The 26140-nt window shown below is 45.0% G+C and overlaps 1 protein-coding gene across 1 annotated transcript; it reads left to right on the top strand.

Moving 5' to 3' along the window:
* LOC120026880 (ETS domain-containing transcription factor ERF-like) lies at nt 1-25670 on the top strand. Its single transcript, XM_038971610.1, has 5 exons — nt 1-595; nt 17944-18178; nt 19987-20099; nt 21080-21963; nt 22073-25670. The coding sequence occupies exons 1-5, from the start codon at nt 574-576 to the stop codon at nt 22637-22639; spliced, it is 1821 nt and encodes a 606-aa protein (XP_038827538.1). The 5' UTR covers nt 1-573; the 3' UTR covers nt 22640-25670.
* Nucleotides 25671-26140: the final 470 nt, after the last annotated feature.

Below are 26140 nucleotides of genomic sequence, written 5' to 3'. Positions count from 1 at the left end.
GGAGAGCGAAACACGACACCCCTAGAGAGGAAGGGGGGTAGAGAATACGGAGTGAGTGGAAAATGAAAAGTCTGTAGAAAGAGAAAGAAAAAAAAACGTGGTTCCATACTACTCAGATTGAGAATTTTTCTTGCGTTGTTTTGACTGCTGGAATGATGATGTGGAAGATTCGACCATGCAACATTGTAACGCGGTTAAATTGATGAGCTAAATAATTAGAACCGAGTGTTACAAGGCATTCCCCCGCTATCGGCACGACGGACATAAAGTTCAACGCCATTCAGAACTGACGATTGGATTTATACAAAGCCAGAACCTCATTCGTCTCAACGATTTGTAAAAAAAGAAGACAAAAAAGACAACTTGGAGCTCAAAAGTAACTAGGGAACAGTAGGGGGCCAGGGGTTTAGAGCGCTTAAGAACAGAGGGATTTAGGCTAAGCTTAGAAACGGAAAAGTTTTAAAGCTAACGAGGAATTTTGCAACATATCAAGAAGAACAACGAAGTCTGGGTGTCGGATACCAAGCGAGCTAGAAACCAAACGGGAAACTGTCTGAATTGACCAGAGTCACCATGAAAACCCCGGGGGATACGGGTAAGTTACGATAATGTTCGCGGACCAACTATTGTCCGAATGGAACTGTCTGTCCCTGTTGTCCACTGGAAAGTGCTTGATACTTTATGGCGCTCGACTGGCACTTGTTATTGTTTCACGTAACAACACAATCTCACCTGGATACATTTGGCAATGGCAAATGATACAGTTGTAATGATCTACCATTGTGTGATAAATGACCCATGGTTATCGTACTAATAACTTAGTGAGAACTCTCCGTAATGAGACTTTGAAAATCCATACAAGCTATTGCACTAGGCTAGTTAGCTAACTAACGTTAGAAATGAATTGCCGCAATTTCCCACTCGAGTCCAAGCAGAGCTAGCTAGCTAACTTGTCAGGGGAAGTTTGTGAAGTAATTACGGGAAATCCGTTGCTCACACCACTCTATTTGTTAGCGTACAGTTTACTATATCGGTGTCTGATAGCGAAGTTTACATGGCTATTATTAGTCGATGCAGTTAGCTAACCAACTTTCAAACTTGACTAGCTAACTAGCCAATTCGCCCAAAATTGACATTCCTGGCGAGTAACATTAGCCCATGTTAAGCAAGGTAACGTTAGCTATCAAACGGGCACTACTGACCTGTTGATAAACAAAATAGTTTGTTTATTTTCTTAGTTTTCTCCATTAGCTAATTAGCAACCAGGGATGTTAGTTGGGCATTGTAGGACACGCATTCGACATTTAGCCACTGCTTTTCAGCCCCATTTTCATTATCTTCAGCACAAAACCAGTGTCTACATATGTGCGAACTTTTCTACGTTTCAATTTAAAACATTTCAAACACTGAGTTTCCCCATGACGTGGGGAGCATTAAAATTCCCCCCACCCAGATAGGCATTTTTCAGATTTTGAAAATCAAAGATTTAAACAATTTTTCATTCTACCCGGTGACGTCACAGAAGCATTTTTTTTAGGACCTTTATTTTTTAACCACAGATCATATAAACACCCAATTTTCAGATGTGTTGTCCTCCCTCATCTTAAACGTCAACGACCGCCGCTGTTATTATTATTATATATATATTTTTTTTTCACCTTTATTTAACCAGGTAGGCCAGTTGAGAACAAGTTCTCATTTACAATTGGGACCTGGCCAAGATAAAGCAAAGCAGTGCGAGTTACACATGGGATAAACAAGCGTACAGTCAATAACACAGTAGAAAAACCTCTATACAGTGTGTGCAAATTAAGTAAGGAGGTAAGGACACAAATAGGCCATAGTGGCGAAGTAATTACAATTTAGTAATTAACACTGGAGTGATAGATGTGCAGATGATGATGTGCAAGTAGAAATACTGGTGTGCAAAAGAGCAGAAAAACAATATGGGGATGAGGTAGGTAGTTGGTTGGATGGGCTATTTACAGATGGGCTGTGTACAGCTGCAGCGATCGGTAAGCTGCTCTGACAGCTGATGCTTAAAGTTAGTGAGGGAGATATAAGTCTCCAACTTCAGTGATTTTTGCAATTCGTTATGGTGCTGGATATAATGAAAAAGGTTGAAAAGTGAATTGCCCTTTTAACTCTAGCACAACTTTTCGAAGTTCCATTAACTAGCTAGCTAGAGTAGCTAAGTTGTAGAATGCCAACGTTACATGCATCATGGGGGACATGCCTGTCCGATACCATTGTCATTGGTCCGATATTTCTTGTGAGTGTGCCCTACATTGGGGAAGATTTTGGCTAATCAAAAATGTTGCCAGCCAACAAACACTAGGCAATTGAACGTTTTTGTATTAGTATTCTTATTCTTATTAATTGTTGAATCCATAGCAAAGTAGCTACTGTAGTTCCAGTCATTTGCAAATCCCTATGCCCTTTGTTTGTGGTTTAAAAATGGGCCAATAGAAGTATATATGCAGGAACACCCTGAATTGCGGGCCGCAATCACACCCTTCTGCATCCCTGAGTAGGTCTAGTTCGCAAGATCGAGTCCTTCTCTAGTTTAGTACAAAGAGGTGTGTCTTGCATCATGTCACACGGCAAAGGGGTGGCAGGTAGCCTAGTGGTTAGAGCGTTGTGCCAGTAACCGCACGGTTGCTAGATCGAATCCCCGTGCTGATAAGGTAAAAATCTGTCTTTCTGCCCCTGAACAAGGCACTGTTCCTAGGCCGTCATTGTAAATAAGAATTTGTTCTTAACTGACTTACCCTAGTTAAATAAATACAAATATTACACTACACCCTGATAATCAAACGCAATATTACGAAGGTGTTTCTAAAGTTTGGTTTACTCACTGTATTTCAGAGCATGGTGCTATGTTAACCAGCCTATACATTGCCTTGATAAAGTATTTTCACACCACTTGACTTTTTCCACATTTTGTTGTTACTACCTGAATTTAAAGGATTCAAATGAGATTTTTCTTTGCCACTGGCCTACACACAATACCCCGTAATGTTAAACTGTAATTACACTGAACAAAAATACAACGCAACATGCAACAATTTAAGACTTTACTGAGTTGCAGTTCAAATGAGGAAATCAGTCAATTTTAAATAAATTCATTAGGCCCTAATCTATGGATTTCACATGACTGGGAATGCAGATATGCATCTGTTGATCACAGTTGCCTTTAAAAAAAGAAAAGAAAGCTAGGGTCGTGGATCAGAAAACCAGTCAGTATTTGGTGTGACCACCATTTGCCTCAGCGAGACACATCTCCTTCGCATAGAGTTGATCAGGCAGTTGCCTGTGGAATGTTGTCTCACTCCTCTTCAATGGCAGTGCAAAGTTGCTGGATACTGGCGGGAACTGGAACACGCTGTCATACACGTCGATCCAGAGCATCCCAAACATGCTCAATGGGTGACATGTCTGGTGAGTATGCAGGCCATGGAAGAACTGAGACATTTTCAGCTTCCAGGAATTGTGCCCAGATCCTTGCGACATGGGACCATGCATTATCATGCATGAGGTGATGGGGTGATGGAGACGGATGAATGGCACGACAATGGGCCTCAGGATCTCATCAAAGTATCTCTGTGCATTCAAATTGCCATTGATAAAATGCAATTGTGTTCGTTGTCCGTAGCTTATGCCTGCCCATACCATAATCTTACGGCCACCATAGCGCACTCTGTTCATAACGTTGACATCAGCAAACCGCTCGCCCACATGGCGGCATACTCTGTCCGCCATCTGCCCGGCACAGTTGAAACCGGCACAGAATTCATCTGTGAAGAGCATACTTCTCTAGCGTGCTTGTGGCTATCGATGGTGAGCAATTGCTCACTGAAGTCGGCTACAACACCAAACTTTAGTCAGGTCAAGACCCTGGTAAGGACAACGAGTTTATGAACAATTATTTGGTTGGGCAAACCCACAGTTTCATCAGCTGTCCATGTGGCTGGTCTCAGACGATCCCACAGATGAAGAAGCTGGATGTGGAGGTACTGAGCTGGTGTGGTTACACATGGTCTGCGATTGTGAGGCCTGTTGGACGTACTGCCAAATTCTCTAAACAAAGTTGGTAGAGAAATTAACATTAAATTATCTGGCAACAGCTCTGGTGGACATTCCTTCAGTCAGCATGCCAATTGCATGTTCCCTCAACTTGAGACATCTGTGGCATTGTGTCCTGTGACAAAACATGCACATTTTAGAGTTGTCATTTGTCCCCAGCACAAGGTGCACATGTGTAATGATCATGCTTTTTAATCGGCTTCTTGATATGCCACACCTGTCAGGTGGATCGATTATCTTGGCAAAGGAGAAATGCTCACTAACAGGTATGTAATCAAATTTGTGCGCAAAATCTGAGAAGAGTTTTGTGCGTCTGGAACACTTCTGGGATCTTTTATTTCAGAAACATGGGACTAACATTTTGCGTTTTTATATTTTTGTTCTGTGTATGTTTTTCCAAATTAATTAAAGCTGAAATGTCTTGAGTCAATAAGTGTTCAACCCCTTTTGTTATGGCAAGCCTAAATAAGTTCAGGACAAAACATTTGCGTAACAACTCACATATGTTGCATGGATTCACGCTGTGTGCAATAATAGTGTTTAACATGATTTTTGAATGACTACCTCATCTCTGTACACCACACACACAATTATCTGCAAGGTCCCTCAGTTGAGCAGTGAATTTCAAACACTGATTCAACCGCAAAGACTGTGGAGAATTTCCAATGCCTCGCAAAGAAAGGAACCTATTGGTAGATGGGTCAACATTTTTAAAAGCAGACATTGAATATCCCTTTGAGCATGGTGAAGTTATAAATTACTCTTAGGATGGTGTATTAATACACACAGTCACGACAAAGATACAGGCGTCCTTCCTAACTCAGTTGCCGGAGAGCAAGGAAACTGCTCCAGGATTTCACCATGAGGCCAAAGGTGACTTTAAAACGGTTAGAGTTTAAGTGCGGTGATAGGAGAACTGAGGATGCATCAACATTGTAGTTACCCCACAACGTAATTGACGGAGTGAAAAGGAAGCCTGCACAGAATAAAAATATTCCAAAACATGCATCCTATTTGCAACAAGGCACTAACGTAATACTGCAAAAAGATATGTCAAAGAAATTCACTTTTATCCTGAATACAACGTGTTATGCTTCGGGCAAATCCAATTCCACACATACTTGTGGCTGCATCATGTTACGGGTATGCGTGTAATCATTCAGGAGTTTTTCAGGATAAAAAAATGAACTGAATGGAGCTAAGCACAGGCAATATCCTAGAGGAAAATGTTTGTCTGCTTTCCACCAGACACCGGGAGATTAATTCACCTTTTTGGCAGACAACCTAAAACACAAGGCCAAATCTACACTGGAGGGTCTTACCAAGAAGACATTGAATGTTCCTGAGTGGCTGAGTTAACAGTTTTGACTTAAATCTATGGCAAGACCTGAAAATGGTTGTCTAGCAATGATCAACAACCAATTTGACAGAGCTTGAAGAATTTTGAAAAGAATAATGGGTAAATGTTGCACAATCCAGGTCTGGAACGTTATTAGAGACTTACCCAGAAAGACTTGTAATCGCTGCCAACGGTGACTCTAACATGTATTGACTCAGGGTGTTGAAAACATATCTAATCAAGATATATTAGCTAGTGTTTTTTTTTATTGATTTTTTTTTTTTTTTTTTTTTTTTTTTTTTTTTTTTTATACAAATGTTACAATTCTTCTTCCACCTTTACACAGTATTTTGTGTAGATTGTTGACAGAAAATTACTTTAATTCATTTTAATCCCACATTGTAACACCAGAAAAGGTGACTAATGGGATGTGGGAACTGGGAAACTAAAGGGTGAGGTAAAATGGGGATTTTGTTTTCATACACTAAATGTTATTCTTGCCTTGGGCCATCAGTCAGCACCCCACCCAGGTTCCTCTATTGTGCAGGATTCCAGGTATCTCTTACTACCTCTGAAAAGAAAGATTGCAGGAGGAGCAGTTGTACATCCCCCAAGGCAGATTTAGTGTTCCTAAGTAGTTTCATGGCGTTCACTCATCTGCAATCCACTCATTGGTTCAATTTGTTCCTGAATGCGTCACATTTCGGGAATCCATCTTGTAGGCTCAGCCACTGTCCTCCCACATCTGTGTCCCAACTCCGCTGTCTAACAAATGGGTCATTATTAGGGCTGACCCCATTTAGTCGACTGGTCGATAGGCTGTCGGTTGACCGAGAGTCCTTTTAGTCGAGCAGTAGCAAAAAATAATCCTGGTGTACAAGACACCTGTCTGGTTCGTGCCTGTCTGTTTGGACTAATCCAGTGTGGAGGCCGTGGCACAGTCCATCCAGTCGAAGAAGACATTTGCTATGGAAATTGTATATGGTTATATTATGTAAGAACAATTGTGCAACAAATACATTATTTTATAACAAATGCGCCTTCTCCCGCGTTGGATAATGGTCGCTGTCTGGAGTTCTGAAACACATCAGTGCATTGTTTAATTGACACCTTTTCCTAGACCATGTTGCTATGTGCATAATAGCAGAGTTAGTCAGCATATTAGTATTGAGAACAACGCAGCAGACGCAACAGCGGTGTCGGATGAGAAAACAGCCCTGGACATAATTGTCTAAGAAAAATAAGGAGAGAAGAAACTCTAACTTAATTAGGCCTATAATCAATAACCTTTTTAAATCTGCCTGGCTTTATACATCATATCTACATAAATAAGACAGATTTTGCATCTGTTTGAGTGTTTGTTTAGTAGCCTACTGATTCCAAGAGCACCAAGCCTCAGGCAACCACAACATGTAACCGAAAAAGTTGCTGGATCGAATCCCAGAGCTGACAAGGTAAAAATCTGTCGTTCTGCCACTGAACAAGGCAGTTAACCCACTGTTCCGCGGCGCCAAAGACGTGGATGTCGATTAAGACAGCCCTCCGCACCTTTCTGATTTAGAGTGGTTGGGTTAAATGCAGAAGACACATTTGAGTTGAATGCATTCGGTTGTACAACTGACTAGGTATCCCCATTTCCCTTTTTAATCTATGCTATGCTGTAATAAAGGCTTAACACTTAATCTTTAAAAACATTTTCTTTTCATTAGACCAGCCTCTCTGGTATTATTTATAATTTATTTAGTGTTTGCGCTGTTCCAAATTGTCAGAACTTACATTTTTAATAATGATGATAATAATACAGTTGATTTGATTTAAACACATAGGATGTGTCTATATATGGACAAATACACGTTTTAACATTTCTAGCAATCGATTGGTTGAAAGAACAGACTCTTGGTCGACCAATATTTTATTTTTTGGTCGGAGACAGTCCAAGTCATTATGCCATACGGGAGTTACTTCATGCTACTCTGTGTTAATATTGTAATGTAGATTCATGCCAACATTCCAGGAAATATTGATAGTGTGATTACAAAAAAGTAATAATAATTCTCTCTATAGGCAATGATATTCAGGCACATTTTATGTTGTAGATTATAGAATGTCATATAGGTCTACATGGTTCTCAAATCCACATAGAGTGAAGTCTGTTTCATTCGGAACATTGCGTGCTCCTGGCTGACTGGCCCAGGTGAAACAGTGCAGCGGTGCCTTGTCAACTGCACTGGGAGTCCAGTTAAATGGGTCACGCTGCTCCCATCCTGGTAGGACGCGAGTGGAGTCTGGCCCGCTAGCTCCAATTTTCCACTTGTGTTACTCATTATGTCAACCCGCCGCGTAAGACATCACAGCTGTAGCCGGGCACTTTTTGTTGTCTTCTCCTGTGTGCGAAGTGAAAGGACCCATACATGAGCAATTAGCCTGCACAGGCCACTGCATGTGACTGCTGGGGTGCTCATTTTTGTCACTGGGAATATTCAACATTGTTCCTGTCTACATTTCTAAACATGACTGTCAGGAAAGCAAATTAGTTAGCATAGTGGATTGAATTAGGCCTAGGCTAATAGCATATCCCCAACATGTTGGCTAGGCCTAGGCTAATAGCATATCCCCAACATGTTGGCTAGGCCTAGGCTAATAGCATATCCCCAACATGTTGGCTAGGCCTAGGCTAATAGCATATCCCCAACATGTTGGCTAGGCCTAGCTGACCAAGTAATAGATGGTTGTGGAAAACCCCTAACAAACAGGTTATGACTGTCGTCAGACTTCAAGCGTCTGATTGGCAACCTGCACCATCGCAAGTGAACTCCGTATTCTGACCCGTGATGATGACGCGCAGGAAGATTTTTTTTGTTGTTGCCTGGAACCACACACACCAAGCCCAGGTAATGCAGGTCAAACAAAAGCACACACCATAGTCCGTTACCCACTGACTGACTACAGTAGACTATTTGTACTACTACAGTAGGGTAGCTCCCCCTCCCGGCTCCATGGTTGAAAGGGCTCCTGCAGTGTGATGAAACGCCAGGGTAGCCCAAGTGTAACCAAATAATATTTTGGCCGCTGAGCAGATAACATGTCAGGGCTTCTCGATCTGTGAACACCTGACAGGATACAGAGGTTCCGCCTTCTACACAAATTCACAAACTCAGAGCTTGATGTGACCCATCAATTTTAAGTCAACTTGGATACATTTTACTCTGGAAGAGGCACATTTCTTTCTAGAATGTCATGAATACTTAGGCTTTTATGGTGGGCTTTTCTCCCCCATTTGAACAGACTTTTATTTTAAATGTTTTTGCTTTCAAATCTAGTCCTTTGGTCTTCAACTAACATTTTTAAAGGTTTAAGTCTAGCCTAAATGAAACGGGCATAATCGGAGAAAGATGAACTTTGAAGTACTATGCCACACGCTTTAAGGACCGGTTTTATGTATGGTTTTCAAAATCTTGAAAATCATTACCAAAACCCTCGTCGGAGGATACAGAATTGAATATTTAGCATAGATATGCTAATATTCTCTTCTGAGCTGGAATGTTCCCATCCAATGCCCATGGGCTTCACATAATCAGATGTTTGAGTTGTTAATCACTGTGTCAAAGGGACCAAAATGTCTGACATTTATCAGTTAAAGTATACCATTTGGTGTTTAACAGATCTGTAGACAGTTTTTCTAGTACACTATTTGTTTTAATGCAAAAGGACTGCATTTGGACACAATTAACACCATCACATCATTCACCCATGGCAATCTTTGTCCCCCAAGCTGTCAATAGTGCTGGTTGCTCTGTCCTGTGGCTTGTGGACGGAGGGGAGCATCATGTTTTTTTTATTTATTCTGCTCCAGCCTTGGATTTGGTGGGAACCCTGAGGTTTTGTCTCGCCTGTGTCTGTCAGAACTCTCTGGATCCTTGTGGCTTTGGCTTTTCCACATGTGTGTGTGGTAGTGTGTTTTTACTTCAAGCTAATGTTTGTGTTAGTGGTGTACTCTGTGAGATTCTGAAGCGCGTCTCCTTGAACATAAGCCTGTGTGAAGGCTGGACTGGTGAGAACACGGCAGTGTGGACTCCATCCTTTCTCACGCTACTTCACACAAACTTGACAGCTTGCACCCGATTCTTCACCAGAAGCAAGATCAAAGCGTGCGAGGAAGGAGAAAGCAGAAGGGGTGGTCATTTTACGGGCCGTGACAGAACAGAAGGGAATCTCAGCCCTGTTCCCGTTAGTCTTCGACTGGTTCCATCTTATCAGGGGAGGTTTAAAACTCCTATGTCTGTTTTCTCCCCCTGTCTCCTCTCCAGTTGGTAAGCTTTACAGCCAGAGACCACAGCTCAGAGTTAATTCAGCAGAACATTTGTTCTTTTTACCGGACTCGAGTGAGAACCCCCAGAATGTCACCAAGGCTCCCCCCTTTTTTTTAAAGATCAATTATGTAACTTCTATCAGACCGCCTCTACATACAATATATAGAGGGGAAATGAAGATTTACTCAGCGTTTTGTATTGTGCTCTGCTGAACACACACACTCACTCACACGACGGTTTATTACCGGGCCGGATCCCCCACATAGCATTTAAATGGCTGTATGTGTTGCATTACACACACACACACACACACACACAGACAGACAAATGCAGCACACACTTTCTCAATTCTCACGCTAGTGCTGATGCTGGTTGCCATCTTTGTGGCGACGCCACATTGACTGCCTCTATTTTTATGCACAAAATGTAGTCTCGGAGGAGGATCCAGCATTAATGCAGAAGGGCTTAGATTAAACCGAATGAGGAAAGTGTGAACACTGAGATGGTTAAAATGGTCACCTTCAGGCATAGTGTTTTTGCATACAGCCTATCATCAATCACACTCAAGTAGATAAAAAAAAAAAAAAAGTATATTAATAATATTTAGCCTGGCAAGTCGGTTAAGATCAAAATCTTATTTACAATGATGGCCTACCGCCGTAGATGTGTCGAATGTCCCACTAAAATAAACAATGTGGCCTTCCTGGAGTTCGATTTGCACACAGCCTACATTTAGGGCTGGCACAATTACCGTATAACTGCGTAACCGGCGGATATGGATGAAGACCATCACGAAATAAATAACCATAAAAAAATGTATAAAACAAATGTGTGTGTGTGTGTGTACGAACAGCTGACTAAAGACGGGGCGGCCGGGCATTCGTGAGGTCGAGTTAGTTTCTGCTGAAATATGGACTGTACACATTCTACAGGCTACCTAAAACCGATATGTGTAAACGTCATTAATGATGCCCTGCTATTGAACAGGGCTCTGAAATTCCAGCAAAATGCTCCCGTGTAGCCTAATCTGTTTAGGTATTTGTATCAAGGCAATTTGAAGCTCCCTTGGTTTGGTGGTTTATTCTGGGCTGTGGCGACAGCCGCCGGTTAGGGGAGGGAGCCCTTATTTCGACTGTGCGCTAATCCCACAGCTGGAGCCACCAAGTTGTCGTCAGCCGCTGTCTGACCAAAAATGAAAGTAGAGACTGTCTGGAGACCTAACCACAACACAGAATGTTCTAAACGGGGCAATCTATCTGTTTCTCTGACTCTTACTCTCTCACCCCCATTTCCAGTCCCCTTTCCACTGCGTGTAGCACCCCTGGTCCACTTTCTTTACCCTTAACGTTTCCTTGATCTCCTCCTCTGTCTTGGCCTACTACGTCTTGATCTTTCTCCCACTGACTTTCTGAATGTCTCAGTGTCCATGTTAGCTCTTGGTCTTCTCTTCCATGTCACCTTTCTCTCCCCCCCCCTCACTTTCCCCTGCTCTGTTTGCTCTTACTTTTCCAGAATCTCTCCCATCATCCAGCAAGCCTTGGTGTTTTTGCGAACTCACAGACGTGAGATTTCATACCTCGCTGAGTTAAGTTTTGTAGCGTGCGCCGTCCGAGGATTTGAAGAGACAGATTTGGCTTAGAAGAAGCCAGACACTGCTGCGGTCTACGGAGGTCAAAGCCCCGTCTGTCTCCAACAGAGCACAGGCCATACCTCTAATCTGTGCTGCCTGGATGCCCCTGAGTTCAGAAGCCGACTTCAGTGCACCATATCATGAATCTCCCTCCTTGGCGGAATGATACAGAATAAGAATCTGAGCACAGCCAGGAGATGGTGTGTCTCAAATGATAGAACAAATACCAGAGGAGCAGGGGGTAAGATATAACAAACTGACATGAGTTAAGACAATGGAACTCACTTGCATTTCTCCCCATGGTGTGCTTGTGATTGCCAGGCCCCTGGACCACCACCAATAACCTGGGGCCCAGACGACTGTCTCTGTCTTTGTCACCCACAGGGGGCTGAAAGGGCCAACTGTGCAAACAGGCCAATCTGGGTCCACCCCACTGGGAGGGTGTCTGGACAGACCAGTCAGAACCCACCTTCAGACCACTGCCCTCTGGATAGGCCCATTTCCATGTCACAGCCAGGATGCTTGTCTATGAGAAAAAGCCAATCAGAGTTGACTTCTTTCAACAGCATGCCCCACAGTGTCTGTGGTAGGTGGAAGGCCTGATCACCGACAACAATGAGACAGCCTATAGGGAGGATGTCAGAGACCTGGCAGTGTGGTGCCAGGACAACAACCTCTCCCTTAACATGATCAAGACAAAGGAGCTAATTGTGGACTACAGGAACAGAAGGGCTGAGCACGCCCCCATTCTCATCGATGGGGCTGTAGTGGAGGAGGTCGAGAGCTTCCTTGTTGTCCACATCACCAACAAACTATCACGGTCCAAACACACCAAGACAGTCGTGAAGAGGGCACGACAATGCCTATTCCCCCTCAAGAGACTGAAAAGATTTGGCATGGGTCCTCAGATCCTCAAACAGTTCTACAGCTGCATTATCGAGAGCATCCTGACCGGTTGCATCACCGCCTGGTATGGCAACTGCTCGGCCTCCGACCACAAGGTGCTACAGAGGGTAGTGTGTACGGCCCAGTACATCACTTGGGCCAAGCTTTCTGCCATCCAGGACCTCGATAACTGGCAGTGTCAGAGGAAGGCCCTAAAAGTGTCAGACTCCAGCCACCCTAGTCAGGCTGTACCGGAGTGCCAAGTCTATGTCCAAATGGCTCCTGAACAGCTTCTACCCCCAAGCCATAAGACTGCTGAACAATTCATCAAATGGCTACCTGGACTATTTGCCCCCTTTTTTTTACTCTGCTGCTACTCACTGTTTATCTATGCATAGTCACTTTACCCCTACTGACATGTACATATTACCTCAACTAACCTGTACCTCCGCACATTGACTCGGTACCGGTACCCCCTGTATATAGCCTCTTTATTGTTACTTTTTCGATAAAAAAAATAATAATTTTACTTTAAATTTATTTAGAAGATATTTTCTCAACCAACAATGCAGTTGTAAGAAGAAAAAAAGAGTTAAGGGTTTGTAAGTAAGCATTTCACGGTAAGGTCTACCTACACCTGTTGTGTTCGGCGCATGTAACAACTAACATTTTGATCTGATTCTCTGGGGTAGTGGGGATTTAGACAATAAATACATGGTCGTCCTCTCACTTGGGCCGGACCTGATTTAGTCCAGGGGTCTTGCAAATGACCCTCTTAGTACCAGCTCAGAGCATGGAGGAAAAATCCTGCGCTGAGCTAGGCTTACCTAGCCGACAACCCTCCATGTTGCCTCTGATCGCTTCCAGGACCTCTCCAGGTCACTGGCTCCACTCTCTACGAAGTCACATGGTTCACAGCAGTCTTAACGTCGTTGGGATGATTAAGCGTGTGCAAATACCTCGTGTTTTTTTGTTTGTTGCTATTCTACCATTCCCTCAACACCAGAACCGCCTGGCACCGGGTGACACTCCCAGTGTTCAATCGATTTTATTCTTGGAATGCCTTTGTTACAACTATGAAACGGAAAGCATATGTGTTGGAACGCGGTAACAGTTTTTATTTATTTTTATTTACAATAACAACAACAAAATCCCCATACCTCCAAGACGCCTGGTCAAATGATGACCTCAGTAGCCTAAACATCATGATAAGCGCCAAGTGTGCTTGGTAAATCGTGAAAAACCACACAAAAGCAATACTGGCATTTTCTAATGAATGTGTCTGTCACAACAGTCAACTTTTCAATGTTTTTCAGCCAATTAGAGGGGGGGGGGGGGGGGGGGCTTAGGCCTCGGAGGTGTAGGATCAGGCTGTGAGAATAAGGAGAAAAATCATCAGGTGTCATGGTTCATTTCTTCCCTACCATCTGAGCGTTTACGTTGAGATTTTGTAGCAACCCTAACGCAGCATCTGCATCCATTCGTCTTGGTCTTCTTGCCATTTGTAAATGACTCCCGCTCTCACTGTGCACACCGAGTAGACTGATAAGACTGCTTAGATTCGGTGGACTGATATCGGGTGCGTAACATTTTGAGGGAGACTGAATCAATAGAATGACGCGCCCTGTTCATTCACAATTTAGTGATTTACATAATTATGTGTCGTTCGCTTCCCCTCGCTCATCAACTCACCCGTTCTCCCCCTTTCTCATTCATCATACTTCATTTATTTAATCTGTTGTGAAATTATTTTCGGTGTAGTTCAGGTTTGAGACCATTATCAGGGCGATTATCAGCTGGGCACGGCATCTTCAACTGTCGGGAGGAGAGGAGCAGGCCCTACTGTCGGGTAAAGGAGGGACAAAGGGAAAACCATTCACAAAATGACACTCCCTCCTAAAACTGGTTACCTTGTATTATGTTTGGGATATTAAGATTCTAACAACAATGGTGTGTTATATAGACTTATTTTAGGAAAAGTCAAGGACAGGGGGGGGCATGACTTTAAAAATGGCAGAGTTATACTTTTTAAATGTTTTATTCATGAGCAGTCCAAATGACTGCTTTAACGGTTCTAGTGTTAAGGGTCAAGCCTGGTCAAACAATTCCTACTCAAATCTTCAAATTGGTTGAGGTTTACCAAATACTTTATAGTGAATTAGGAGTGCTGTTTTAGTTGCTAATAATATACGCACAAATCAAGTTATTATGGAGATCAACACAACTCCATTTCCTAACCTCAGGTCTCCAAGACTAGTATTTAGGAAGTCTGTCCCAGGGATCTATTGCTGAGTGTGGAGACTGAGCAGGGCCTGCACAGGCGTGCTTATAAACACTGGCTCGGAGTCCTCCGCACGAGGCGAGACCTGCACTCATACTCGACAGTCCTCACATAGCAGGGAAATTGGCGCAAACACGCGCTCTGTCTAACCATCTAGGGCTGATTTAATCACAGCTTGCACTGCACGGAACTCCCCGAGACGCGTCTGGTTTCTGTCTGGGCACAGTTGGCCGGCGCACCTCGGGATCCATTACACCGTCGCAGTCCAGCCCCACGACGGTCCAACCACCGTTGCATTCTGACTCGCTTTCATCTCGGTGGCGTCGACATTGACGATTGTTGATGTAAAGATGACGATCGCATATCAAGAGTTTCTTTTACTCTTCTCATCTCTTTACCCCCCCCCCCCCCCCCTCTCTCCTACACGTTAATTTACTTTTCTTCTGTCTCATTCCTGTTTTTTTAAGCCACCCCTTTTTTAAGCCACCCCTGGCTTTAGGGCTCCCGAGTGGCGCAGTGGTCTAAGGCACTGCATCTGTGCTAGAGGTGTCACTACAGACCCTGGTTCAATTCCAGGCTGTATCACAACCGGCCGTGATTGGGAGTCCCATAGGGCTGCGCACAATTGGCCCGGTGTAGGCCGTCATTGTAAATACGAATTTGTTCTTAACTGACTTGCCTAGTTAAATAAAATCATGAGTTGGTGTTGATGGCCATGTCTTTAGGATCGGGAACTATTAGCCCTTATGCTAGCATGGGTCAATGTTAGCATCCACTTTTTAGCATCAAGCCGCTTTTGTGCTTGCTTTCTTGTTTTTTTGACAGTGTTCGAGCTCTCACAATATAACAAACGGTGTTTGTCAACACAGTGCACCATGGCATGTCCCTGTTGTAGTCCAGTGGCGACGCTCTACTCACGCGGAGAACAAGTCCATTCGCCCCGTGCCCTCACCTACCCATCTCTGTGGCCAGACAGCCATCACTAGCAAACGGAGGCCAGCCAACCTTTTCCTGAAGTTAAATATAGAGCCAGCAAAGAATAGGAGGAAGGGAGGGAAAAGGGGGAATTGATGGCGGGAACAGGGTGAGAAAGAGACGGAGCCCCTGGTCTCAGAGCAGTTGGCGTTCAGTACAATGCACACCTGTTTTTAAAGCTACTATTATAAACACATGACGACATAGGGCCGTTTTTAATAAAAGTAGCTGTATTGAAAGCCTCGTATGAAAATGGCTCTCGTGTAAAGATCCTGTGTGTTCTGCTGGAAGGGAAATTCAGGTTCCTCGAATAATAGGCTCTCTGGTGGTAGTCCTAAAAATACACTTTCTGTCACTACTCCTTCCGTTCTTTCCCTTAAAGACCCAGGGAAAATGGTTGGACAGCTGTGCCTTCTTACTGACCTCATACACTTGATGTTCGTTGGGTCATTATGGCCAACGACATGACTCTAGTCCCAGGTATCAGCACACCACACGCGTGTGTTATTATGGTGCTGCGCTGTGAGCGTGTTTATCTGTGTGTTATTCCTATCATAGTTACTGTCACCCGCAGGACCAGCAGCGGTCCCGCCAGGACCACTTGTAGTTAGTGCAACAGAGCAGAAAACAGGCTTGTAATAGCTGGGGGGTTTTCGCACTCCTCTGTCTAGGTAGTAGCAGCATTGTGAGTGTTCGAGATTTGTTGTATGTGACGGACACCGGTGAATGTCTGTGCCGTTTTCACAAGGCAGCCGGCTAATGGACAGCGGAACCGTGAACTTTCATCAGTGAAACCACAGATGACAAGATGTTCTCTTTTTATCCTTTGACGCCTCCTCTTCCCTGGCCCCCCTCGCCCAATTTCTCTCTTCCCTGGCCCCCCTCGCCCAATTTCTCTCTTCCCTGGCCCCTCTCGCCCAATTTCTCTCTTACCTTGGTCCTCCCCACCTACTTTCTGAAAAAAAAATGAGGAACCTTTTAATTGAATTACAGTTTTTGTTCGGTGTGTTTATTTTTAGAGCTAAAATACCCTGTTGCTAGGCGATGGTGTCAGAGGGAGCGAAGAAAAGAAAGGGATGGCAGCGTGGAGGGGAAAGGCGTACTCCATGTGAAAGCTGAATGACAAACAAGAACAGGCCATGAGTCAGCACTGACGCACGCTCAGTGGGCATTGCTGCTATTCGTGTGTGTGAGCACTTTGCACCCACTTTACCTTTTTCTGTACATGTGTGTTTGTTCAATTTGCTTACATGCTTTCATGTTCTCTGTTCCTGCTGGACTTTACAAGTGCGTTGGCACCAGCTTCCCAGCATCTGCCCAAGTGGTACAGATGCTGAAGTGGCGCCGTTGATCTGGGCCCTGTTGTCTACGATGTGGGAATGATATGCGTATGCTTTATGGGCTGTGAAGCATCAGATAGCTATCAGAACCATTCACTGTTTAGTCATTTCAGATGAGACAATTGAAGTAGTTCAATGGTTTAGCCTATCCTATTGCTTTGAATGAGTCACGTGTCCAAGGCTTTTAACTGGGTGACTTGCAAAATCGAATCATCTACCTCCATGATTTCAACGTGTAGGCTTATCAAGAGGTTTAGTGACAATGGGCATCAGTCATTCTGGTGCAGCAGCATTTGACCTGGAATGAAGATCTATAGTGACCTTGGCCCAACAGGTGGTTCAATGGGATAATGTTTGCATTGCGGCCTGTGTTCTTGTGTTTTTTTATCTAAGTGTTTACTCTAGTATTCTAGATATGTCCTAATGTTTTCCTATGACAACATAAATACCTCTGGTATGCACTCCGTAGGGCGTTTTTTATGTGTTGTATTGTGCCCATATGTTTCTATGAGAGATTTTCTCAGCCTGGTTGCTAGAGCACATTTAGTCCTAAGGAGGTTTGTGTGTGTGTGTGGTGTTATGTCTCTGCTAGTCTGCCTGGTCTTGTATTGAAGTGGTGTTGAGTCTTTAAGGACAACCTACATCGCTAAAACACATTCGCTCTCACTGTTCTCACATGTTCTGTGTCTAATGCTCGTTCTATCTTTTAGTTTGTCTTCATACTCAAGGCTGATACACGATGAACATGAAACTGATATGAAAGCACCAGGCCCAATCCCTGTACAGCTTTGATTTCAAACTCAAAACAAATTTACCCCAAAAACGAACTTCCTTTGCTTTTATACACTGATCCCAGCACAGCTCTGTAAGACTCTTTTATCCAAAGTGACTTAGTCAGTAATCTTCTTGTGACCCGCCACATGGGAATCAAACACAAAATTCGAAAATGTTTTTTTGGGACCCATTCTTCAACCCTTTGTCGACTCTCCACTACCCGCCTTTCCCCGTTGCCTCTGATTTTCCCCATGTTCCACCAGCCCCAGCATATGAACACTACACCTCCATCTAACCCCTTCTCTCCTTCTCCCCGTCAACAGGGTTCGCCTTCCCCGACTGGGCCTACAAGCCCGAGTCGAGCCCTGGCTCGCGACAGATTCAGCTGTGGTGCTTCATCCTGGAGCTGCTTCGGAAGGAGGAGTACAATGAAGTCATCGCCTGGCAGGGCGACTACGGAGAGTTTGTCATCAAGGACCCCGAAGAGGTGGCCCGACTGTGGGGCGCCCGCAAGTGCAAACCTCAGATGAACTACGACAAGCTGAGCAGGGCGCTTCGGTAAGAAACGGGAACAATTGTCACTCGACTTAGGGGTTCTGGGTATTGTAGGACGAAGAAGGAAGTGAATGAATCTCTCTTGCAAAATAGATTTTTATTTCAGTGTGAGAAACCTGTATAAATACAGGCTGAATGGTATTTTGTTCTTAGACCAGGAGTGGGGGAATCTGTAGTCAGGGCTGCAGTGTGCTTAAACTTCTGCGTCAGCGCTAACACACCCAACTCAACTAATATCTCTCTATTTGAAGACCGTTTTTAGCTGATTTAAGTTGGGCCGGAATAATGAGAGCTCTGGAGTGGCTCCCTCCTCGTTACTCTTTCAATGAGAGGGGGAGGAGAACGTGGGAGCGCGGTTGATCACGGCGTGTTGATCTCCGATGTACGTCAAGGTGCCTCGTCTTAATGTGACCGCTCATTTAGATAGCGTTTGTCTTTTAGAAACGCACACACCGCAGAGCACGTGGGAAGAGGAGAGCTTTTATTTAGTCCTCAGTCTGTTCTCACTCCCTCACTCAATCGCACACATCTCTGGCTATCACACACACACACACACACTTAGCAGCCAGCGCTGGCCACATACTGCCTTGTCAGCGTCACCTTCAAGTCGTAGGTTGGTGTGGGTCAGCTAGTGCTCATCCTACCAATGACTCGTCACAGCTGCTTTCTCTGCCAGTCCTCCTCCATCCCATCTGCGCCTTGTCGGTTTGTTTCTATAGTAAACTAGTCTCCTCCACCGGTCTGACCCTAACCTCTATGGTACTTTTGTTCTGTCATAAAACTCTTTAATGAAAGTAGTTTTCCATTCTGAAGTAATTGAAAGACTGCAATGTTCTTTCCTCATTAGGGTTTAGGCTTTGATTCGGGGGCTGCTCGGGCTACGAGCTGCGTTTTAGTGTTCAAAATGTGCTGGTTTAAAGCTGTGGCTTGCAGGCAGTAGTAACGTTAGCCCTTTGTGCTTTGTTTGAAGTGAGTTCAAATGTTCTTCAAAGCACCGTAGCCCATGTGTGAGCTTGTGTGTCCTCGCATGTTTCGCCTAGCTCTCTCTCTCTGTGTGTGCGTGTGTCAACTCCAGTAAAGTCACTCACCGTATCACACAGTGTGTGCTTGTGTTGGCGCTCGCGTGGTACTTCCTGGCCTTTCCCCCCCCATGTGTTCGAGTCCTCTCTTTCTGCGCCTGTGAACATTATGTTCCAGTCCAAACCTCCCGTCTCCACTTCACATCGTCTATATCAAAGCAAGCACCAGGCAGCCCTCTACTATCACTGCCATTTAGAAAGTGTGTAGGTGGGAGCCCACTCTAGTCATAATTTGTAGTCGCAGCAATCGGGAAAAGGACCTCCATTCATCGAGTCAGCGCGGACACCGAGTGAGAGGATCAGCAATGAAAAGGCTCGAACTCGCTGCCTTTTGGTTCAGCAGCCACTGTAGTGCACTCCGTCTCTGAGGACTTCCTCCCACTCAGTGCAACAGGAGTTCGTCAAGACTGAATCAGTTTCCCTGTGTGTTTATTTAACCGTTGTTTGTAAATGTTTGTCTCATTGAGGTAAAATGCATCTTGCAAGAGAGACGTACTATTCTACAGTGTCGACTCATCACGTTTCATATTGTGGCCCGGTTGGTTACGGCCCATAATGATACCCTTAGACAAACAACTACACAGTGATGGATACTGTACGTTTTTCGGGGTTTTCTGTGTATTGCACTCAGTAATGCTGAAAAGTATGTAATTGAATGTATTTAATCCTTATTTAAACATGGAAATTGAACAAAGGGTTAGTAACCATGCAAACCTTGCCCCCCCCCCTCAGATATTACTACAACAAGAGAATCCTCCACAAGACCAAAGGGAAGAGGTTCACCTACAAGTTCAACTTCAACAAGCTGGTGCTGGTCAACTACCCCTTCATCGACATGGGCTCTGGTCAGTACTCTGTAAAAATCCACCAGAGACTATCACTGGCACAGAGTGATCAGACATCAACATTGTTAGCAGTTTGAGCACAGTATAGATGAATACGCTGTAAGTGTCCATCGTTTGGAAGTCTTAACTATTCTGAAAGCATTTCCATAAAGTCCTCATGCGTATTTACAGAGATTTTTATTTTATTTTTATGTATATGTCCAATTACAAACGTATCAAAGACTAGGCTAATACAGATCTGAGAGCTTAACCCATAGTAGCGCCATTTTGTAATGGAAACGGCTACAGCGGCTGACTGGTAATGGCGCGGGCTAAATGCTAAAACACGAGTCCATCCCCATCAGGTTTATGTAGTGTAGCGAGGATTGCATATGTGTTTATCCGCTTCATACCAAGTGTTTTCCCTTAAATCCCCTCCAGCGGTAATCACAACCACCACAGTGTAAATACGGCACACTTGAATCCTGATACCATGAGGCGTAACTGTTGCGTGACGTTTTTATTATACTCCATATGTGATGTGGTCCGGGTTTTGACATGTGTTTTGGTATAACGGTCACACACACACCCATGCCTCTCCGACGTTAACTCACTCAGCGGTTTTGGGAAAATGGAGCAACCTGACCCATGTTTGTGATGGCAAAAAATAACAACTTTCCAATATTTCATTTTGGCACGGGCGAGGATGCCAAGAATGTATTGTGTGCCACAATTTGGCATGGAAGCGTCGGGAAGTGGAATGTAACACGTGGCCAGTGTGTTTCTTGGTCTCTGTTTCTGTATACAGTGACTTTTCCTCTCACTCACCTGCTTCTTCTTACTTGGTTTCACTTTCAGTCACTCATCCTTCTCACCTAGTGCCTCACACTTGTTTTTCCTCTACTGTTTTCCTCATCTCTCTTTCTCTTATTTTACTCTGTTTTACCTCACTGTTTCATTCCTACCCTCTCTAACTCACTCGTCCTCTCGTCTCTCTCCAGGTAGGGGAGTCCCCCAGAGCGCCCCTCCTGTGCCGACTGGGGGCAGCCACTTCCGCTTTCCCCCCTCCACCCCGTCCGATGTGCTCTCTCCCAGTGAGGACCTGCGCAGCCCGGGCATGTTCAGCAGCGTGGCCCGCCGCCTGGGCCGCGGCTCTGTCTCCGACTGCAGCGACGGCACCTCCACCAACTCTGAGCTGGAGGAAGGCGTGGGGGGTGAAGATCGTGGCGGCGTGGGCCCTGAACGGGCGTTCCGTGGCCTCCTCCACCCCCGCCTCTCCCACGACTCGCTGTTTCGCGCCTACGGAGGCCCTGGTGGGCTAGGCCGCCCCCCACCCGGCCACAGGGTCCATGGTGACCCCATGTCCCCGTTCCCTGTGTCCCCCCTGCCGGGCCCTGGGGGCCTCCTGGGCCCCACCCTGTCTCCGGCCCTTTCCATGACCCCTGGCTCCCACCTGCCCTACACCCCGTCCCCCTCCCTCAGCCCCATGCTGGGCTCCCACTTCTCCTTCAACCCGGACGACATGAAGCGCTACCTGCAGGCCCACCACCAGAGCGTCTACAACTACCACCTTAGCCCCAGAGCCTTCTTCCACTACCCCAACATCGTGGTCCCCCAGCCTCACAGGCCCTCTGCCGCCCCTGACAAGCCCATGACAGCCCACCACCATGCCCCGCCCATGCCCCACTCCCATTCGCTGCACCACCACCAAGGGGAGGAGCAGCACCCCTCGCCCTTCAAGTTCAAGCTGCAGCCACCTCCGCTGGGGCGTAAACAGAAGGACGGCTCCGCCTCCTCTACCGGGGGCTCCTCCTCTAGCCTAGGCTCCTGCTACGCTGCCTCAGGGCTGCTCTCTAACTCCTCCTCAGTGGGCCCAAAAATCAAGGTGAGCCAATCCCTAACCAGAATCTAGATTAGCCTGACTAACCACCAGTTTGTTAATGTAAAAAGAGATGTTCTCAACAATGACTCATCTGTTGTCTCTTGTTGTCTAGGTGGAGCCCGTCTCCGACGTCGAGTCCGATGAGGAGGTGGAGGTGACCGACATCAGCGAGGAGGACGAGCTGCTTGATGACGGCGAGGGAGACGTCTTCATCCCCCCTCATCCCACCAACGGAACCGCCCCTACTGCCATCATTAACGGCAACCTGGGCGCCATCGTCGAGGACGACCTGGACGAGGACGTGTTCAAGACCCCCGCCGCCCCTCCCATGGGCCCTCTAACCCCCTCCCTGTTGGGCCTGAAGAGCGAGCCGGGCCAAGGCCCTCCCATCAGCCCCGGCGGCACCCTCTGCATCCCCCTGAAGCTGCGCTTCAAACGCCGCTGGAGCGAGGACCAGAAGATGGAGGCTGATGGCGAGCGCGAGGAGGCCGAGGACAAGAAAGTGCGGGCGGAGAAACAGGTGGAGCCAGCAAGGAGGGAGTCAGAGAATGGGGAGGGGCCAAGGACAAGCCTGTCCCTGAGTCTGCACGCTCCTCCCCCTCCGGCCCAGCGCAGGGCCAGCTCCGAGTTGCAGAGAGCCACAGCCCAGCTGTCTCTGGAGAGCCATGGAGCTTGCTGAGGCAGGGATACGCACAAACCGTGGACACGCATACACACAATCACATGCCCGTACCTACATACACATTCGCTCATATAACCAAGCATGCACATAGAAACAAGTGCCTGGGCAAAATGCCTTTTTACTCCCATTTTCAACACATTAAATCCAGAACATTAACAAACAGCTCAGCATGCTGTGACTGAGACACTAAGGGATGGTCATAGACACAAATGAATACTGACACCCCCTCTAAACGAAAGACCCCCAGGGCCTAAATCCAGGATCCATCCCTTAGACCTGTACACTGCCTTTAGGTGCCTCCCATCTCGCCTCAACATCTCCTCCCAGTAACACCCATAGCTCCTTTGCCTTTCAGAGATGCATCAACACAGATGGGAAAGAATCCCCCCCCCCCCCTTATCTTCAACAGAATTGAAAAGAGATTACAGAAGTGCCTGTCTTCACGTACAGTGGTTTACAAAGCAGAGGAAAGCGAGGCCTCGTACCAACTCTTGTCAACTATTCCATCACCTTTGACTGGGAAGGGAGCTCGGGGGTCATAACGAAGAGACTTCCCTGTCCAAATCTGTCTAATCACAGGGACTGACTTAGAGACTTGGGACTGAATTTGTCTGAGTCAGCGCTCTCTCTTTGATCATCGTCCCCCACCGACTTGAGCGTAGGGACAAAAAACAAAATGGCGTGCAACCAGGCCTTAATGGACAGCTCGTGTACTGGGCAGGGTCCAAAAAGGGGAGCAGCAAAAACCCTTCAAGTTGGGACCCTGCAAGTTAGGGGCCATTAATTAACATGTATGCCTACATGACTTTTGCACAATCTTATAATGAGAGTGAATCGAGGAGATTGGTAATTTGTCCGCTTGGAATGGTGTTGAAAGATTATCTTAGAGGTCTCCTCCGTTCCCCTGGTCCGAGCTGCTTCTTTCTCCCATAAAGAGCGCCTCAAAAGAAAAAAGGACAGTATTTGGGGAGATGCGGTGGGGCATTTGCAGTGCACGGAGGGTTAGAAGTACCTCTATATACAATGTTCTTGAACTGAAACGAATTAATTTTTTTCTCTCACTCCCCAAAAAAGTATACCATGAAATGAATGTGAGTACCTAGGTGAGCTCATGCAAAGACTTTTAGTAACATTTTAAACTTTTTAAATTCCTTTTATTTTCTGTATTTTAAAAATACGCAGCGCATTTTTTGAACAAACAAGACAAATTGAGATTGTGCTTTTTTTAAACTGACAGGCGACTATAAATGAATTACCCTGGCCAAATAATGTACACACACACACTATAGATGCCTCAAGCATACTGTACTGACATTTGTTGGTGTGGGCACAGACCTTATACACTGAATGCCACTTTGCCTTTTTTTATACCAAGAAACAGATTCTGAATGACTAAAACCAATACTACACATATTTTATTTGAATATATCAAATACAAATGTTATAATTCAAAAAAGTATAATTTGATATGAATCAGGAAATGCTATTTTTAATGATAACTATATTGGGCATATATATGAGGGAGCCTCTTCTCACCTTGCCTCTTTTGACAGCGGAGCTGAATTGGAAAGGGTTCATGTGCAAGAGGAATCAGAACACATTTTATATTTATAATGTAAAAAGAAGTATTCTGTTTGGGGGGGCTTGAAGATTGGTCGGTGAAAAGCGACCAGTAAATGAACAAATAATGGAGAAATGTTGCATCGTGGACACTTTAAGATTTGGGGTCACCTTTTCTGGCCATCACTAAAGAACAGACATGCTTGTCTTGTCCCCCCCGAACCCCAACTTTACGACCAGGATCTCACCCCCCCAGCAACCCAAACTCTCCTGGAAACACAAGGACAAGGCACCTTTTGTTGTCTATTGAACCCACCATTTGGCTGGACTTAGCCTTTGTCTTGGACCATGAACTATACTAGGAGAATGCATCAGTAACACGCCACCACTGAATATGTACATGTTTGAGGTAGACCTGGTCTGCTGAGAGGGCTGTAATGTGGGTTAACCTAGAGTAAAAGGAAGGTGACATCACTAGCGAAATGATCCCCCACCCCCGTACTAGTCTCTCTGGCTTGGAAGACTCTTAACCAAAGAAACAACCCTCGCCCATGCAGGATATGACATCACAAAACCTCAGAGAGGGACTTCCCGTAATCTGAGAAGACGCTCTGCGGGTGCCGTCTAGCCTTTGTAACTCAACAAGATCCGGGCCCCCCAAAAAAAAGACTTGCTGAAGAGTTTGTTCATAGCACTAGTATGGTGTAAGTGGGTGTCTGTATGCAGATGTTGGTGTTGCCTCAGCCACCCAGCAAGTCTTTTGTCCTGCCATGCATTGTAACTGACAGCTGCCTCGTTGCTTAAAAAAAAAAAAATCTAAAAATGTTCCTACTTTTCCCTCTCGTCGTTGCTGTTTTATTATTTGTCCCAAATTATTATTACTGTCATTGTTATTATTATTATTAACATTATTTACTATTTGATTATTTTGTACCCCTCTGGGCCTACCTCTTTTCCATGGCTATTTGAATCTCTCGTGTTTTGTATTTTCTATTTTCAGTATGTAATTTCCAGACAACGACAACTCCTCCATCTTACTATTAGCTGAACTAAAATAGTAGTTGTAACCTCAACTGAGCTAGTTGTATTTGTAATTATGGACACATGGAAAAGAGGAGCTCACATAATCCTATCACATTACCTTTGTTTTGAAATATTATCTTTTGGGGTCTTTGTGTGTGTATATAGATTTATTTTTGGGGGGGACGCGGTAAGAAATACATTCTATTGTTTTGACACTGTATTATTTGAATGGTGTCGATCTCCCTCTTTCACTCTCTTCTTTCTCCTTTCACTCTTTCACTCTCATTCTTCTCTTTCACTCCTTTCAGTGGTTACTTAACACTCAAACAAAGAGATGAGACTCCATACCATGAGGCAACATTTATACCTTCTGTTTCTCTTGTATTTTTCCCCCTCATTTGTAATTAAAGTGTAATCAGGGTTAATTAAAACAGGTAAAAATGGACAAGTGTCTTATTTTTTATATATGAGCTACACATGAGTTTATTATATTCATTACAGTCGCTTCAGGGCAATGCTCATGCAGTAGACATTGTGTGTTCCTAACGGTTTGTTTAAATCCCATAGAATAACCCCATACCATCTGTCTTGGGTGTCATTGTACATCTTCCTCCATTTAAGATTCCGCCCCCCCTAGATTGTGACATTTTCAAACCCATCCATAAATAAAATAGCTCTCATACTTGTAAGCTAGTAAATATCACGACAAACTAGCTCTTGTTGTTGAAGGCCAGTGAACATCACGACCAACCAAACTTTCATAACAGAGAAGTAAGCTGCACTGAAAGATGCAGTAACTGTCCTAGGAATTTCCCATGGCCTTAACTTGGAGACTGCCCCCCTCTACTGGTAATTTATGGTAATGCTTTGAGATTAGTTCAATTAGTGTGTTATGTCCATGTTTAACCAGTAATG

This window comes from Salvelinus namaycush, chromosome 32 (genome assembly GCF_016432855.1).
Source record: "Salvelinus namaycush isolate Seneca chromosome 32, SaNama_1.0, whole genome shotgun sequence".
Taxonomy (NCBI): Eukaryota; Metazoa; Chordata; class Actinopteri; order Salmoniformes; family Salmonidae; genus Salvelinus; species Salvelinus namaycush.
The sequence above is the reverse complement of the archived record's forward strand: the minus strand, read 5'-3'. Positions and strand labels throughout refer to the sequence as shown.